This window comes from Platalea leucorodia (genome assembly GCF_965183815.1).
Source record: "Platalea leucorodia genome assembly, chromosome: 4".
NCBI lineage: Eukaryota > Metazoa > Chordata > Aves > Pelecaniformes > Threskiornithidae > Platalea > Platalea leucorodia.
In genome coordinates, this window is record NC_138826.1 from 99,581,164 (window position 1) to 99,600,532 (window position 19,369).

Consider the following 19,369-nt stretch of genomic DNA (forward strand, 5'->3'; position numbering starts at 1 on the left):
GCATATTTTCAGTGAAACTTAGAAACCTTGATCATGTATACTTTCAAAATCTTGAAGAGGATATTTTCCTTAAATGTGGAATGAGTATTTATTATTTTAACCAAATATATTTTGTACAGAATCCATTTGAACTATGATGAACATAAGTCTAAGTAGAAGTTGATTGCATAAACAATTCTGTTTGTTTGGTTCATAAACAGTCCTGTTCATGAAGGGGATGATACAGACAAATAAAATGCTGTATTCGAAGCATGAGCAATTCAAAATCTGCCTTCGAGATCGACCCACAGAAACAAAGTTCTGTTCTGAGACCCTTAGAGGAAAAATGGCCACTTGTCATATTACAATCATGAGTATTTCTTATTTTCCAGCCGTTACTGAGCATGTTTAAGATACTCATAAGCTGTTTTGGCAGATACTTATTGATGCATTTTAAGTCTTTTGTTAGCTATAGTCTTTAGTCATTTTAGTACATTGAGAACTAATCTCCAAGTCTGTCAGTCCCATTTTGCATTACAAATCATTTGTAGTTTTATAACTGTCATTTCCAAGGACATCTGGAAAAGATGGATTTATGAAAGGTTATCGTGCATTCTAAGGAGGCCGGGAATTAGCATGACTTTGTAAAGGTTCTTGTAAATTGAGCAGCAGCCATCACTGGCAATAAGCTGTTTTCTGCTCTAGTCAAGTATCTTTATTTAAATATTAAGGAAGAGGTATGACCTTTGGCCTCAAAGATCACTATGATACAGCAATAGCACAATCTATTAGCTGTCAATGAAGTATTATGGCCCTCGCTCTCTCAAGACACCTATTTGTGGACAGTGTTATAATAACCCTTCCATTAGGCATCCCCAAGGCAAATAACCTTGGCTTTAACAGAGTCAGTTTAAAATTCCTTGGAGTAACATTAAGAGAATATCTGGTTTGTGTCAGTTTAGGATCAACTACCAGCATTAGTCCCCTTCTGTAAATTCTAAGTAGCTGTGGATTTATTAGAATTATTTTATACATGCCCACAGGTAAATATTAAATACAAAGGATGTGAAAACTCATATTTCTTTCTACTTCCTACATGGAATATATATATAGATTAATGGACACCTGACAGGTCTGAGTGTTTTAAAACAGGATCTGTTTTCTACTCTATACATTTCATTTCTTTTGTTGATGGAAATTACACAGTGCCACTAGAACTAAATTGCACCAAAAAAAAGAAAAGAAAGAAATAAAAACAGTAAACACAATAAAAAGTAGTCTAGATAACATTCCTACGAGTTGGTATGTTGTCCTATATAAATGGTTAGGTACAGCTACAATAAGATTAGGGGACTATCTAAAAAGCCAAGAAATTTTCACATGCTGTGTCTTGTTTGTCCCCACTGCATTTCCTGCTCTTCAGGTATCAATATATTTAATACTCAAAGTTAAGCCCAAGACCAAGTATTTTTAAACTTGTGGGATGTTCAGAACAAGTCTTTTCTTCAAGTCTCCTCTGTTGTTTAGACAAAATAAATCTGATTATGCTCCCCTAATCTCAGCTGAACTGCTTTGAAAACTACAAGAGTTTCCCTACATATATAAAACCAGCTAAGCTTGTTTTTTGCACCTTCTGCAAGAGAACAGCTCTAAAGCTACCTTCCTTCAGAGGTAACAATCAAGGTCAAACTCCATTTAAATACTTTGAAAAATCAGAGGTATCTGCAAGTATTAAAAATAAACTACTAAAAATCCTATTAACATTTCAATATTTTGGCCAGTATACTGGTCATAGTATTTCTTCTGAATCCAGCTTAAATGTGTAATACAAATGGCTTTTGTTGCTGAAACACAGCAAACAATTAAATTGAATGTTGTGAAATCAGAAGAAGTTTAGCTCATTCTGCAAGTACAGCTTCTATACAACTTTATTTTATGTTGATTTTTAGCAGTAGTAGATCATTCCCTAGGCAGGAATAAAAGAATTCGTGTGATGGGAAACTACACGAGCAGTCCTCTAGCGATGTTCAGTGCCTCCACGCTGCCTCCTTGTCCCCAGAAGGGCTTTGATGGAGCCAAGACAGTGATGGATCCCCTCCAGCCACTGCCCCCAGGACTCCTCTGCTCAAGGGAGGTTTACACATTGCAGAGGAAGAAAGCACCTGAATTAAAATAACTCAGTGCTAAATTGGCCAGTTCTCTCTGCTCAGTTTTGAAGAGTCCCCTTTCCACCCCCTCACCACCTGCAGTTCTTGACCTCCTTAGTGGGTTTTATAGGAGGAAGACGAATAAAGAGAAAAAAAGCTGTGGAAGCAATAGTCTACCATGCTGTGATCCACCTCCTAATGGGTGCATTGGGATATATCCCCTTGCCTAACAAGGCAGAAGAGACAACTTCTACCTGGGTCACAACTGGAAATATTCAAAACTCTGGTGCAGATTCATGCTGCAGCCAAGAGTATTTGGCTCCCGTACAAATGCCATCACTACCCCTGGGCAACTACCCTTCAGGACCAATCTTTTCACCCAGGGAGTTCTGCTCTCCCCCAGCAGGTCCTGGCATAGCAGCCAGCCCCTGACAAGAGAAAGAAGCTCTTCAGTCAGCCAGGACAATGCCAAAATTTTGCAGCAGCTATTTTGGCCCTGATGTTCTCAGAGTTAGAAGCTGCGGGTCCAAAAAGTACAGCACAGTGAAAGATGACCCTCACCTTTCTTGTGACCTTGACAAGCCTATTTCAAACCAGTGCTAGGAAACTCCACATAGTTTCAAAGCAAACAGTTAAGTTGAGGATTACACCAGTTGTTTTCAAGTGTTCAGTTCTCACATATTGCACACTGTGAAGGCAATATTCGCTGTCAATAAAGGGCGCTTGACTTGTGGTTCATTCTCCCTTTAGCACTCCTCTTACAGTGATATTGGATACAAAGCCATTTCCTTTCATAGGGCAATACATGGCAGAATCTAGGATGTAATTTAAGGGTCTCTATTGATATCATAAATTACAAGAAGTCTGCTGAAGCAGTTTATGAATGGCAGTAAAAATCTGAAACTGAATTACATCATTAGAATCATGCACCACATACATGTATTATTATTTATAATACAGACCTAAGTATTCCTATACTTCATAGACAAGGAAGATACCATAGGACCTTGTGCTAAATAGGAATAAGACTTCCACAGCCTCTTGCTAACAGATGTGCTCCAATAATGGAATAGAAAAGCAATGTTTATGGAGTTACTTCATAAAGGAGGAAAGAAACACAGGTCTCTAAGCTTGGGAAAGTGCGATATCACTGCAATGCTTTCTACAGGATCAGTTCCTTCTGTCACTCTCTGAGCAACATCTGTGCTCCACATGATAGAATTGAATTTGAGGAGGACGCTGAGGATTTTAATTATTTCAGTACACAGAATCCGTGTCCGTATTTCAGAGTACATATATGAAACTGATTTGGACAATAGCTGTCAATCAGATCACTGTCTCTGTGCTTTGAAATTCTCTGGCTGGTACCATGGTCTAGCACAAGCACTTTAAAAATACAGTTACGCAAGGACAGAAAGAATAATAACAAAGCTGCAGTCTCGTGGAAACAGTCTGAGAACGGTCTCAATTCACTTGCTCTCAGTTCGCTTAAGAATTTAGTTCCCTAAAACAAAATAATACATGGCGTGTATTGAGACTCCAGACATCTCCTTCAGAAAATGGGCTTTGAAGGGGAAAGACCTAGTAGGCACATTTTTGCAAGTATTTTCATGTGAAATGTATTTATTTCTCTGCCTTGCTACACTGGCAAAATAGGACATGAGGCTGATAGCTGCAGTAATAAGCATATTTTTATTGGCCTATCAAAAAGATAATTTTGTAAGCTCAACCATAAAACCCCTTATTTAGAAGAAAGTCCCCAGTAAAGCCAACAGACCCTTGATGTAAAGTCTGTTCCCACCAGCAAGGTTATCAAGAGCAAGCCATGTGCACCTCCTGGTAACACTGAAAAGTGCCTAGAGTGAACAACCATCCAGTTTGGGATTTCAGGGGCCTAAGGGAACCAAACATCTATTTATTAGTGGATTTCAATACACTGAGCATCAAAACTAAGTTAGTTCTTCTGAAATGGCAAGGCTTAAAGGGCAAATAAGTTTATTTTATTCCCACATTTGGTAATACTGAGGATCAAGATATGTAGAAAACCATTTCTGGCCTTTTAAATAATCATATTTGTCACCAGCAGTGCATTGGTATTGTTTCACAGTTACTAACCTGTTAAACCACTGACTGATCTGCCAGGTTCAGCTGAGGCTGCAGCTGGTCTCTGACAAGCAGGAGGAGCTGATGCTCCTCACACTTGCACCAGACTCTGAAAGAGGAAAAGCAGTAAGGACAGGAAGGAAGAATATTTGTGTTTTATCCTCCAGAATTTGGGACAGTTTGAAAAAGGAGAGAATGATGTGAGAGGGGTGGGTGAGGAGCGGTAACTTACCCCACTGGAAGCTGCAAATACCCTGAAATAAGCTCGTTTCTTTTCCTCTGGGAAGGGACAGGCTCTGCCAGAGCCCAGCCCAGTACTCCCCTGCCTGCTTTTCGGGCTGACATTTGCCTGTAAGCAGAGGTCTTCCTTTGGGTACACCAGATACCATTTGTGCTATTTTGGGATCAAGAATGTACCTTCTTTTGTTTTCCATGCTCCTTAACCTCAGCTGTCTCAGGCTTTGCTTTCACCTGCCCAAAGGATGCTCTACCCACTGCAAAAAAGCAAGTCAAATTTAGTGTAACTTAGAGTGTAAATTCCCAAGTGGAGACAATGCCCCTGGAGTGTGTATTGCAGAAGTCAGTTCTCTGGTCCATGCTTACAGTTGACCATGCTTACCTTACTTTGCAGTGAGACTAAATTGCTTTGTGTCAGTTTGTTTTTAAAGCAAGCTGGCTCTGTATATTAGCTGTCCTGCAGTAGAAACTGTTTTCCAGTGGAAACGATGGCATGGTATTTCTGCAATTACTTTGGGTATTCACTTTACTTTCCTAATGGGTCTGTAGAAATGCAGGATTTTTTCTTGGGTTCCTCCGCCTAATGATGAGGAAAAATGCCCATGCCACAGATCAACTGATAAAAAGACATTATATTAATAATTTTTAATGGTACCATCTTATGTTTCCTTTAACTCAGCCTACTCCTAGGAGACTATGTAAAATACTTAGCTAATAGATTTTTTCCCAATTCTGTATATTAAACAAATAATTTGGAGTTATTTGGTAACTGCAGGCAAGTCCATTACAAGTACCTATAATGTACAAACGCGTGTTTATGTAAAATGCTTAAAAAAACCCAACCCAAAACTCCTGTCAACCACCATTCACAAAATCAAGGTTCTCACTCGGTTTGCAGAAGGGAGAGCTCTTGGCCTGTGCTGGCCTTTGGCTACCCTCTTGTTCAAGCCCTGCTCAGGCTCAGTGGGAGGAAGCCTGGGAGGTCTGCAGAGGAGCTCAAGCACATTGCCAGATCCTTGCTTGCTATCATGGGCAACCAGATTGTGTAACCTCAGTTTTGTACTTACAGATTTTGAACCTGTTAGCAGGGTTGCAAGGTGACCCCACTCTGGATATGAGGCAGGATGATTAGGAGACATGTGCCAGCTCCAAGGAAGAAATCCAGGTGGAAAGTGAGGCTGGGGAGAGGTGTTCCTCCCTGAACTGATGAGAGGACAGGGCTCACCACCAGAGGCTTTGTTCATTTGACTCTACCGGCAGTGGGACTGGTTGCAGAAAAGAGTGATTGCTGTCACAGCCATCTGCATTGCACAGACACACTGTCCTGGGACATCCCTGGGGTATCATCAGGGGGTGACTTAGGGCACATAAATGTTACAGGCTTGAACTCCAGAGACTTAAATGAGAAAGTAAATTTCTAATCCAAGGAGTAAGTTTTTAAAATGCAAAAGCACGTTGAGGGAGACATTACTTTCTGAATGGATCCTCTTTTGCAAACACAACACCCATGTAGGAATGTTTATGTTTTGATTCCAGAAAATTAATAGATATAGTATCACTTGAACCAAGGCACTTCACAGAAAACACTGTTTATTGCCTCCTTTCACACAGAGGGAAGTTTCCAACATTAATGTATCTGCTAACGGCAGCAACCTGTGATGTAGCTCTCTGGATAACCTAGCACCAAAAAAATTATTTTTTTAATAAGTGAAAATTAACATCTTAAGTCCCACCTAGAAATCAAAGGGAAAAAAATCTTAAGCCTAGGGTCTAGGTGCTGATGCAAGAACTGCTAGGTTTTCCAGGGAAGTAAGATGATTTGGATAACTGTCCATCCAAATCTTTTGAGATCTACCCTGCTGTATCCTGCTATACTGCTGTAAAATAGGAGAGTAAAAATAAGAGTCATGAAATTTTCTGAGGAAACTACATGGCACATAGGGATGCCAACATACTAAAGTGCATGAATGAAATGAATGTATTAGCCACGATCTTAGCACTAAGTACACATACTTAGGTACAGGAATCTCATTTGGGCTAAAAATGCAGTTTGGAAAGTAACCAAGATCATATATCTCAATGACTTTTGAAAAAAAATACAGGTTATTTCTTATGATTTGGGGCATTTCCCCTTCTTATACAAAGTGTTGTCTATCAAACTCATAAGCATATGAATCTCTTTGACTATACTATTGTTCAATCTGCCTGTTCATAACTCAGCCTCTTATTCCATTATAATGCTTGAATGATTCACATGCAATGTTTCCAATCCACTTTTCCTATCTTGTGAAACTTTTTAACGAAATGTTAGCATTTGCAGGCACCAGATGTTTTGACATAAGGAGAAGCAATATGTAAATTTTAATCCATGCTAGGAACAATAGCCTGGAGGCACCTTTTTCTTATTACATGAATCATATACTTAACCACAATGTGGTGGATTATATCAAAATCATCACCACCCTGAATATAGAACACTTGTCTTGTGGTTGCCAATTAATGAAACTGATATATATTTAACTTGATGGGTACCAGCGATTTAACCAATAAGCCTTAGCATACTTCACTGCTGCAGCCTCCTTTATAATTAGACTTTTGGTCTGATTATTATCAGAACTTCATACATTTTCCTCTAATCTCCCATTGGTTGTCAGTACAAATGACGCTGACATTAAATCTGTTTGTCAATTGCAAATATCACTACTTTTAATCAAGCAGTGTATCACATAGTGCTTTTCTAATCTCTGAAATCACTTTTGATTTTATTTTCTGATGCTGTTTATTTAATCATTAAGTGTCTGAATCTGCAACAGGCTGAGCATTGCCTTTCTTCAAAGTGAACTGAGGGTTCTCAGTCCCTCACAAAGGAGCGGAGTACCTTTTATGATGAAATCCTAAGTGCATAATAAATATGTAAAAAAGCAAAGCTTCTTTCCATGGCTAATCACTGAACTTTAAATAATATTTAAAATAATATTCTGTTCTAATACTGATAGGGGTGTCTTAACAATTTGATGAAATAAAGAGCCTGGAGAATGTCTTTATTACAAACAGAATGTTTATCTGATGTACACAAACAATGAGCACTATTTTACATGAAACAATGAACTATTACAAAACTATAGCTGAAATATATATTACTACTCAACAACTTTTGCATCATTTCATGCACAGAAAGCACCAAATATCTTCTAAAGAAAGCAGCACTTTTGATATTAGGAATTCAAAATGCAATCCGAATCCTTACTTAATTCATTAAGTAAGAGTATCTTTTAGCTCCAAATGCTACCTAATTATCAGCTTTAAAAAAATGTTTTACATCTTAAAATACAATATTCTGTTTATCCTAGATTGTCTGGGGAACATCTAGTACAGTAAAAGGTTTTTGTAGAGCTTCTTAGTGATTTAACTGATATCATCATGCCTGCTAGCAATTTTGCAACATTCTGAAAACACTTTCCATAAATCAAAGCCTTAGCAGCAGGAATAAGCAGATGGCAGGAGACCATATTAAAGAATGTATCAATTATTTTTATTAATGGGAGGCTACTGGATCATGATGTATCATAATGGACTAAATGTTTAGCAGTTGTGAAGTGTTTTGTCTGTTAGGTATCTCAGATGTTCTTAGCGGATGTTATTATATTGTCTTGTGATGGCATTCTTTGAGGGACTGGATAGCGAAGTTTCACAAGGGACATATAAAGAGATGTTTTAATTTCAGTCCTTTAATTGTATTCATATGATAAACATAAAATATCAGCATGTATAAAATGTAATTTTAAAAAGATTGCATGTACACTGTGTAATAAAGTACATTCTGTCTGCATACATTGACTTAGAAAACAAGATACTATACGGTTAACAATGAAAAATAGCAATTATTATAAAAATATTCTACAGTCTCATAATAGTAATGTAAATGCCTTTACTTATCTAAGAGACTTAACATAATTTTAAATTACAATAATTTTATATCCTCCATTCATATATACAGCCCTATTAAAGTCAAAAGGTATTATAATAACAATGTTCTTATTAAGATTAAATGACTGAATTATATTTAGTTATTTTACTGTATAAAGCAACTGTGTTGCTGTTTGTTAAAACTGTTTCTGTAGGTTTTCACACTATCCATGCCATGCGCGACGAAATAATTTAGGTTTCTGTTCTTGGTATACTATCTATATCCATTTCATGAATTAAACAGGATGTTAATATTTCATCTCCCTTTCCTTTTGTGTAATTATCAGTCCACTGTTTTGTGTATTCTGTACGAATATGTCCACCAGCTTTGAACAGCTGCTACTGAAAGGAAGCAAGAGCTCCCCATTTAATACATCTTGACAAAAATAGCCAGTTTCCCTCACCCCCTGCCCTGCTTGAGGTCAAACTCTCTAAGTCCTTAAATTCTTTTCGAGGCCCGGAGCCACAGACATGTTATGCATCTCTTTCATGAGATTTCATTAAACAGATCTCTGTAGGAAATAGCTAAATGTGTATTTCGCTTGCACCATGTTTTAGTCCAATAAAACTCGCATGGACAGCAAAGAAATTCTGCCTGAGGAAGGATGTCAGGATTTGTCCCTGTAGTCATGAAATCATTTTCCTTTGTGCAAGCTGGTAGGACCATGCTCTGCTCTGCTCTAAGTCCTCTCAGCTACACAGCAGCCTCACCAAACCTGGGGTGGGAGAGGGAGTGCTTATTCCAGAAAGTCTGGGATATGGTTATCAGCACACACATCTTCTAAATGCCTTCAGTACCATCTATTTATCCCTCGAATGTCCTAGATTACAGTTTCTTGCACCCTGTATCACCACTTAATTTCAAGAGTGATGCTGTAATACAGGATATAGTTATTAGCTAAAACATTAATTATGATGATTTCCTACTAGAAAAACCGTAATGGTAGTGAAACAACATTGCCATAATACACACCTACAGGTACGGATACATTTAGTGTTTTGGGAAAGGAGGTTGGGAATTTTGTGTGAATGAAGAGAGCTTGAATATGTTTAATGATAGATGCAATACGGTATATTGCAAAAGAAGCATTCACTATCTTCTGTTAAGTAAGTTTCTCATGCAGGAAGAGAAAAAAAAATCTGGTGCTTCAGACTGAAGCAATTGTCAGAAGAATGAAAATCAACTTTAAAAAATTTAATGGATACACTATAATGTTTTTTTAGAACAGTGCTTATAAAAGTGATGAAATTCAGGATGTTATTTAAAGTCAATATAGTTTAGAAGTATGATCTAACTCCCATGTAAGAGTTCAATGGGAAAATCATGTAATATATTCATATTTAATTTCTTTTCCTCCATTGTGAGCAATCCACACTGGTGCATTTAAAACTAACGTATTAGAAACTGCAGTACAAGGACAAATGGCATTTGATATCAACTAAGTATGCCCTCCTCTCATCAGCTGAAATGGACAATATGCATCCTACACTAGACATAATGTGGGCATAATTGTTACTTTTAATTCTTCACATTTTGTATTCAAATGTCAATATTAGCTAGTCTTTGGCAAAACTATGACAAAGGGGTTCCTCTTCTAATGAGTTTAATTTATAGAAGCACTCCAATTAAAATGCTGATCAGTTCTATGCTCAATTGCCTTTGGTTAATACTCATTTGTCTTTCCATTCCTTTCGTCCATGCTAAAAAATAAAAGAAAATGACCAGAAGACTGTTTGTTGTTGTTATTATTTTTAACCATGCAGTAGAAGCATATCTTAGCCTCTTCTGAGGGTCAGGTGTGTGCTGGGCTGTCTGGGACCCCACACATATGCAACAAGAAGATCAGTTCTGCTCTGTTCAGCTTACATCCAAGTAGTTTGCATTGGCTCATAAAAATCCTTAAGTTTCCTAAAAACATAAATATTCTTGTGAAATTGGATACTCCATCGTCTTCTGTAGCCATCCGTAATTTATTATCCCACTGCTAACTTTCCAATTAAGAAACTACTGTGACTCACTCTGAGTTGGTCAGGAATGGGCTACGTCCCTGAAGGAACACAAACCTCACAAGGACTGTGAGGAGGACCCAGGTACCAATAACAGAAGAGGCAACAGGAAGAAACAATTGCTCTGTTCTCGAATAATATGTTTAAATACATTTAAAACATTAATGCAAACAACAATCCATTTTAATCTCTTTGTACTATTTCCAATCCTGTGACACTTCTGGGGTGTGAGGCAGGCTCAGTGACAGCAAAATTAATACACACTTTTGAAACGTATTTTGAATCATCAGAGAACTCCCTAATGTGATATTTTGGCTCTGGTTGAGGAAGAGCTATGAAGAACCTGTGCCAGCTTATTTTCCCATGTATTAATATTACAATTAGAATGATTGCACTTAATGTCCTCCAGGAACATACATCACTCTCCAGAATTTCACTATATATAAAAATGACATGCCTTCTACCTGCCCTCTAACTGCCAAGACTTTACTAAGTCATCAAAACACATTTTCTGAATGCCCTCTCCTAGCAAGCTAGTTATGAGAAGCAGCGCATCACATCAACACTTCTGAATGTCCCCTTCGGTTTGAAAAGTCTTCCTTTTCAGCTCTTCTGTAGTGAATCCGAAGCCAAATTTAAAATGAAATTCTCTTTGTTTCAAGTGTATGCAATGTGAATCTTGCCATTTCCCTCCATTTCCAAATGGATCAAAGGCACGCGTATAGAGAAAGTAGAGTCCCTTTGGAAAAACCTTACTGTACTGCCAAAGGACACTGAAAACATTGTCCAGAAGCACACTGTTGTGTCCCTGAATTCTGATCTCTTCTACACAAAAAAGGACACAGTTTCAATATTCTTGGAATAAGAAGCTGACATAGCACTGTTACCGGTAGTGCTTGTTTTAAATTGTGCTGATTGTAACACAGAGTATCTTTATTGAGTCTTGTACATCCATACAGTCTTTCTGCTGAAACGTCATATCTCTGCCTGAATTTGTTTGAGTCTCTGTCATTATGTTAGTTTCCATTTTTCTTCTGTATCATTAAAACATATATTAAAAGACTGTTCTTTTTATACAAATGAAATTTTTAAAAAATGGAATTCCATGAAAAGCTTAATGGATTTTCTCCTTTTAAAGAGAAGCCTACACACTTTAAATTTCATGCTCACTCCACTTGTGCGAAAGCATTACTGTCTGGTTTTTTTGATTTTAAGACCTGTAACATCTCTATAGTTCCCAGCTTAAATAGTTCCCTGTTTTTTCACATTTTGTAGAATTTTTAGTTATATAAAAAAGAGAAATTTAAAAATGACTAAATCATGTTTATAGCAGAGAATAGTGAATGCAAATTGAAGAGAGAGTTGGAATATACTTTTGTAACATGGGTATTCCTTTTGTGGTAACCATTTTCATAGCACTGTAAAAAGTCATGGAACGATAGTAAAAACATCCCAGTGAAGAAAGAGTTGTGCAAATGTCAGCTGTGAACAGATGGTGTGAATTTGGGGCAAAGTGATTTGAGTTCATGTCCATCTCATTTTCCTATGAAGTAAAGGTTGATTTAAACGCTTCTCTTCACAGTAGCTCTCCTTATTGGTATTTAAAATAAGCACAAACACCATGCTTACATTCAACTCAGTCTTTTAGCAAGTGGTTTAGAGAAGTATGAGGCCCTTTCTGCTTTTATAAATCATCTCCATCATCTGTGCTAAAGCTGCTTCTCCTGCTGCTCTCTTTCGATGCGGCTGGAGATGTGGAGGACAAGAGTGGGTCTGTTCCAAATGGCGACACCGTGTCATCCAGTAAAATTTCCTCTAGCCGTTGTTCTTCTTTTAAAGCTGCACTGAAGGACAAATCCGTGAAGTGTGAAAGTGGATCAGAAAAGGCTGTAGATCCATCGCAAACATCTGAATTTGGTCCATGTGCCAGAGGCATTTGTTGAGAGTAGTCTACAGAGTTCTCCTCTGGATAAGACTGTTGCTTGATGACCTGGGCAGCTAAATCAACAGCACTAAGTGAAGACATGACTGGAAGGCCATGTGCACGTGCCTGGATCTCTAGTTCCTAACATTAAAAAAAAAAAACAAACAATTAGATAATGACTTTAAAAGACAAAACAGTGTCTTCAGAACTATTGCAATAAGTATACGGATTGTACATGCAAATTAATTATACCTTTTGTCCAGTTGTGAGACTACATTTTAAAATGTGAAATTGTTAATCTATGAAAATTTGCTACTCAAGTGTTTTTATTTCCCCTCCTGTTGTTAAGCAACTGTCCTATGGGAACATGAGGTAGGACAGCCTCTCTAAAACCATTGCATACTGAACCCAATGAAGGTGACAGAAAAATGTTGCAACTTTCCATTTCGTTAACCACTGCTATCCAGAGAAACAGAAGATACTTTACTTGATGATGCTTATGATATACAGATTTATGTGTAAATCACCATATATAAGATGATTGATTTTATGTCTGTCTATCATCTGTCTCATCTTCATGTGTCTGTATTCAAATCTTGCATTTCAAGCCATGCAGGGCCATATTCTGCTGCTTCATACAAGCAGGTATAACATGGCACACTATACCCAAGGAAGTGTAACGTGAAATGGTTACAAAGGGAAAATGAAAATACTGAAGGGAATTTTGTGTCCAGTATCAATTTTTGGCTGCAGGGACATACTTTTTTGCTTCCTTTTTTTGTCTTGCTCTGGCTCTAATACATACATAAGGAAACTGTTTGTACAAATACTTCATTAACTTTCTATGTATTCCTTTATATAAGGTCTAATTATCAAAGGAATTTCCTAGAAATCTAAAAAATACCTCATCCCCAATATACACAGCAATAAATAGGGAAAGCCAATTCATTTTTAATAAACGCCATTTGGGGAAAAAATGATATAGATTAATAAAATTTGATGAGGGATAAGTACTTAGAAAGCTTTGTAGTTCCTGGCGACGCTCTTATACAAACCTGAATTCGGAGTAGAAGTCTTCTGTTAGCATGCTCTAATTTCTTCTGCCTGTGTTCTAATTCTCTGGCTCTCTGTTGTTCTTTTTGTAGCCACTTGATGTACTCCACTGATGCTTTTAAAATAGTTCCTTTGTTCCAGCGCATATCACTGCAGAATGTAGAGATAACCTTTTCACAATTGTGCATGTCAGCAGAATTCATAAGAACTTACAAAATCTTTTACATTAATATGAAATAATGATTTACATGACTATTATTCACTCTTAGATATTATTGCTTCTGAATGGAAATTTTAATAGAATAGTTAAGAAGCCCTTATATAGTAAAATTAATCCCAGAATGAAAATAAGTGTCAAAAGAAAGTAATAAAGTGACTTTTTGTGGGAGAGCTAAATGCAATATCATGATTCTACCATTACAGTTTTTATATTTTTAGTGAAAATTGCTTTTATTATTAACTCTAAGATTAAAATCTATGTGCAGTATTTCTGCATTAATGAACTAGGAAATATACATTACTGAGGACTTAAGCCTAAATTTTTAAAGATCATTTTGAATATACTACTCCTTTTTACCTGACTTACTAATGAGGTTGCTTTTACGCTTGTTGAGAAAAAAATGGTCTGTGCTGAATGCCACTCCTCATTGATGACAGACCAGACAAATCACACTTTGGTAACCATAATGGCTATGGAATGACAAAAATCCCATTCAAAAATCTTGAAACAATATAAACCAAGTTAAAATCTACAGCTACATGCAGACCTCAAGTCAAAATAAAAGCCTTACAAAAAAGTAAGATTAAACACGTCCATCATTCAGGAAATCATGGTTTAACTTCCAGCTTACAAGCAGTCTTACTAACAACAATACACATGTTCAAATGCATCTGTTCGAAGACTTTCATGTACCGCTTTATTGACTTTCCATGTATTCCTTTATGTAAGGTCTTGGAGGCCTTGGAACAAGAATGAAATTTGTTAAAAATATTTAATTTCTAATAAAGTTCAGTATTTTATGGTACAGGATGGGCTTGCTGCATTATATATACAAACAGAAGGGTTTATCCAAACTATCCACTTCATGACAAGATGGCTTAGACCGAGCAGAAGATTGGCAAAGGTTCTGATGCTATAAAGCAACCTGAGAAGGAAAAAGCTGTTTAAACCAATAACAATCTGAGGTTGCGAGTGACAAGTAACCACCTTAGCGCATTTTTTTTAACTACCTATTCTAAATACATATACTGATACTCTGGCATTTATAGAGTCAAAAAGAAATATAAATTATACTCCAGTCAATCTTCACTTTCCATTACTACTTGGTTGCTTTACTTAATGAGACTTGCTCTTACTCGCATGCTCACCTACAGTGAGTAAAACTGTGATCTGGAGTGGATTTATTGCAGAAGTGTCTATGCTTTACATTCAGCCTCTCAGAGTAAGTGCCTAAGGAACCTTGAACCCTTATCCCAAGGCTAAGCAGCCTTAGATACTTCCACTGAGGCAGTTGTCTTTCTACTGAATGTATAGGGCAAAAGCCAGGCAGGTACAGGATCTGGGGACCCAGACTGCCTGGCCTTTCCTGATGCACTGTACTAGGAATAAAACCTGACAGAGCTGATAGCTTTAAAGATTCTCAGAAGAACATGCAAAATTATTTGTGATAAGACATCACAGTGTTTAACCATATCCTAGAATTTAGATCATTTCCTAGAGATTTGAGAGAACCAGCTTTTTGATCAGAGAGGGCTCGAATTCACATCTCTGTCCTCTCTGGGCAGCACAGAAACTGTGGGCTTCCAGCACATTGGGATGTCCCTTTGTCTCAGTGATGTGGGCCATGAATGCACAGCTTTTGGGATTAGGAGAGGAGCTCAGAGAGAAAATAATTATTGTCTCCGACCCTGATGTCTACAAAGCCAAAACATCAGAGGCTGCTCGCTGAAGTGGGTATGTATTCTCATTTAGACCACCCCTGGTCAAAAAGCTAAAGCAGAGGTGGGAGTGGGAGCCAAGAGAAGAACCTGTCTGCCTCAGGACAGCTGAATCATCTTTTGGCAGTCCCTGTGCCTCCTCCTTCCTCTCTCTGTACTTCTTGCCCAGGTGGGAGGACGGAACATTTTTCTGCCAGCATCCCATAGACTCCTTCCTAGGAGAGGACTTTCTTCTCACATGTGGGATACCTATGTTTACAATGTAAGGGTTAAGGAAGTGTTTAGTACACATGATGTTTATTTTCTGGACAAATCTTTGACTGCCATCACCACATTATAATCTTGTTTTCTTCAGACCTCTTTGGAAAGTTAGGTAAAATACTGAGAGGTCCCTATTTATGCCTGAATTGCAGTGGAATTTGAAAGGCAGCGAAGTGCCTGTCTGTCTACACCAGAGCACTCCTGAATAAATAGGAGCACCTAAATTTAGGAGGACAACAACTTTTCAAACTGGGAATCTCCAGTGCCATGATATGATGTATGATATGAGCTATATGTGCTATATATAGCTCATAGATATGAGCTATATGTGCTATATATAGCTCAGAATTACAGAAGGGTTTTGTTTAATTTCAAGTGAAAACGACTGATTTAGGACATTTTCATGACAAATTTGAAAAGCGCTACAGCAATAAGAAGACCTATATCATAAGCTCTAGAGAAACACAATCTGCCTAGGCAAGGGGGGTCAGCTCCTCCTAACATGTAATTAAGACAAAACTAAGCCAGTTTTGGACTGATGGTCTGAACAGAAAAATGTAGCACTATGAAACTAGAAATTAATCCATAGCTGGCAAAATGGGAATAATTAAGAGGTAACAGTAAGAGAAAAATATGCATATATCACATATTTGGCAAATACTTCATAGTGATTTCACAAACAATTTCATGTCAGTTATAAAATGTTATGAATCCAAAATCAAATTCAGAAAAAATATTTTTGGTTAATTTTTCTAATTGACGTATGAATAACTCATATATTCATGACTGTATTTGGAATCTTTTTGTGATGAAATTCATTCATGTTACACATAATTGACAACCTTTGTGATATTGCTTACTCTTAATTCATGTTGCCTTAATAGTTTGAATTTTTACATATATGGTAATGATATTTTTTCTCATAGGTTGAAATAAATCTTCACTGGAGGGCTAATTCCTGGATTCAAACTGCCAGAGAGATGGATCTGGTCAGCTTCCACGAGATACATACCGATAGATCTCTTTTGTGGTAATATTTACAAATCTGAGAGGCAAAACTGTTGTGGAGATCTAGGATGAAAATGCTGTGGTTACTATTGTCATTTAAGAGACTGTTATTTTGCGTGTGTGTGCATATCTGTGCGTGTGCGTATATCCCACATACCTTCTACATCTCTACTCATATGTACATATACTGGTTGGTGTCTCATTAAACGAGGAATATTGAAGTTAAATTTTCCAATGTCTGAAGGCAACACAGCAAAGGATCAGCTGGTGACCTTAGAAGTAAATGTCTTTCACTCCATGTCTCTCTATACCAGGAGCACAAAAAAAATACCAGAGATGTCTGTGCTGGTTCTGCATCACAGACACACTCCATCCATTTTAGCCCAGGGCACCATGCAGCAGTCACAGGACAGTGCTATGGAGAAACCCTGCAGATGTGCAGGGTTGGAAGAGTAGCAATATAACTAGTGAGGATGAAGGCAAACGGCGAGAATAGCACAGGGGCGGTGCCTGCATAGCAATAGCCTGTGACGCATCTAGCTCTGATTAGCAGGCAGGCAAGCAGATTCATCTATGATGGGAAGAAAAAAACACCTCAGCATTTGATGGTGAATTAAATCCAAGCACAGCAAGTGCATAAGAAGAATTCAGAAATTCTCTGATCAGTTATTGGTTTTCTGTTTTTTCTCTGAAAATGCTGAATTCTAAATTGGGTGCAAATAAAGTTATCTGAAAAATGATAAAAGTGGCACTAGGAAATTGTGGGGTTTGCTTTTTAGAGATTGATACATTGTGCTTGCTCAATATATAATAGGGATAAAATTTGAAATGACAAATTCCGTTCCTAAAATTCCATTAGAACCTTTAAAAACTGTGCAGCCACTGGCAGTTGTTAGTCATTTTATTGGAAATTGCTTTATTAAAACAGACAAAATAGTTGCATTCATAACTGTTTGGAACCTACGAAGTTCGATATAGATCAACTAGTCTTTGGAGACAGCAGGAATTCTTTTTTTCATTTTACTTTTTCACTGTCTATTAATTCCTTTCTTTTTTTTTTTTCCTTATTCTTCATTTTTATTGTATCTATGTAAGGCTCCATCCTGTAAGTATTGAAACACATGGGAAACTCTACACATGAAACAAGTCAGTTGAGAGCACTAAGAAGTTTTGCATGTCTGGTCATCAGCGATGACCTCTGCAAAGGAGGATTGTCTTTGCCTCTCTGTTTGCATATGGTACAATAATTTGAAATTTTTAGCAAGCTACACATGTGTTATCTAGTTTAGTTAACAGAGGTCTACCACACTTAACATGATTTGCCTGAAAAAGTAGCAAATGAGTAAAAAAGACATTCTGTTTTATTAGTCTCTGAATCCCAGCTCCTCCTAACTTTACCAGCTGAATCTCTCCACAGATCTCAAATGCCCAAACGAAAACATGTAACTCTCACCTAGGAGAGTTTCTCATTTTGGAGAAAAGAAACATAGCCATGAGATTGATCTTCAGCTCATTTCCATTAACATAACTTTGTTGAAGTCAAAGGAGCTTCACTAGTTTACACAAGTTGAACTCCTGTAGGAAGGACGAGAGCATCAGATCATCTAAGATTAAAACAAATTAACAAAACCAGAGTTTGGGAGAGTATGATAGTCACAGAGTTTGCCAGCCACAGAGCATTTACTAATAACAAATACATTTGTGAAGCTGAAACTATGTTTGTAGACCATTTCTTTCCCTATTTCTGAGAAATTAGCTTTAAACTATGCTTGCTCAAAGAAATACTTCGAAGGACTTTGTACTTGTTTTGATGACCTGCACAATTACAAGGTGTATTCTCCTGAAAGGGGCAGCAAGTTTCCATTTTATAATAGCATGAGTGTACACAAGCTTTTCCTTTACAAGAAATGTGGCCGTGCTGGCTGTTAGCAGGGCTGTCCACAGACAACAGACAGAAGGTCAGGCACAGGCAGATGCAGAGAGAGAGAGAGAGAGAGCAACCCACTACTTCTGCCTAAATCCTCAGTGGTTCCCTTAACATCCCGGTTCTGTAAAATGACTAGAATTCTTAAAGGAAAGATATTTTTTTCTTAGTACTTCTGGCAATCCTTGTTCAGCTACCATAAAATAGTTCTTGTGTAGGCATTTCCAGACTATCACAACGTGAAGTCCTGTTAACCACCTAAAACTGGGTTCTGAAAGGCTGAACACAAAGGGCCCATGAATGGAAAGGTAGGTATATTCAAAGGAGCAGGTTATGAGTTTTTCAGCAAAATATGACTGGGTATTGTGGGCCTTTTTTTATTGTGTTCTTGAATTATTCTGTATAACTGTTTTGCATTTCTGAATCATCTACCACTTGGATATCTACGCATTGAAAATCAAACAAAAGAGTCAAAGTTCTTTGCAACTTATCTCCATTTTCTAACGCTGATGAAGTGAACTTAAAACACCCATTCATTTAAGCAATGTAATCCACACTTTTCATCATTAAATTAAAAAAAAAAAAAAGTGAAAAGAAGAGGGGTTTAAGCCAGTCAAAAGAAAGTCCCTGTGGAAGCTCTGCAGGAGCCAAACAAGTTCACTATATAACTAACAAAACACAAGTGAAATAAAAACCCCACACACCACTTCTAAGAAATATAAATCATAAAAGGTTTCCAAATAGCATCAAAAATGTCCTTTTCTGTTCCTGAGTCTGAATGCAATCTTCTTGAAGCAAGCCATCTGGGACAGGCATGCTAAC

At 37.4% G+C, this 19,369-nt stretch overlaps 1 protein-coding gene across 2 annotated transcripts in view; it reads right to left on the bottom strand.

The window, feature by feature from the left end:
• Positions 1–10,805: 10,805 nt before the first annotated feature.
• Positions 10,806–19,369, bottom strand: part of TFEC (transcription factor EC) — a 37,273-nt gene continuing 28,709 nt past the window's right edge. For both annotated transcript variants that reach the window (XM_082308955.1, XM_082308954.1), the window contains exons 6-7: positions 13,419–13,566; positions 10,806–12,504 (exon numbers count right to left, since the gene is read on the bottom strand). In XM_082308955.1, the coding sequence (XP_082165081.1) occupies positions 12,124–12,504; positions 13,419–13,566 (529 nt within the window). In that variant the 3' untranslated portion in view covers positions 10,806–12,123. The remainder of the gene's footprint in view (positions 12,505–13,418; positions 13,567–19,369) is intronic.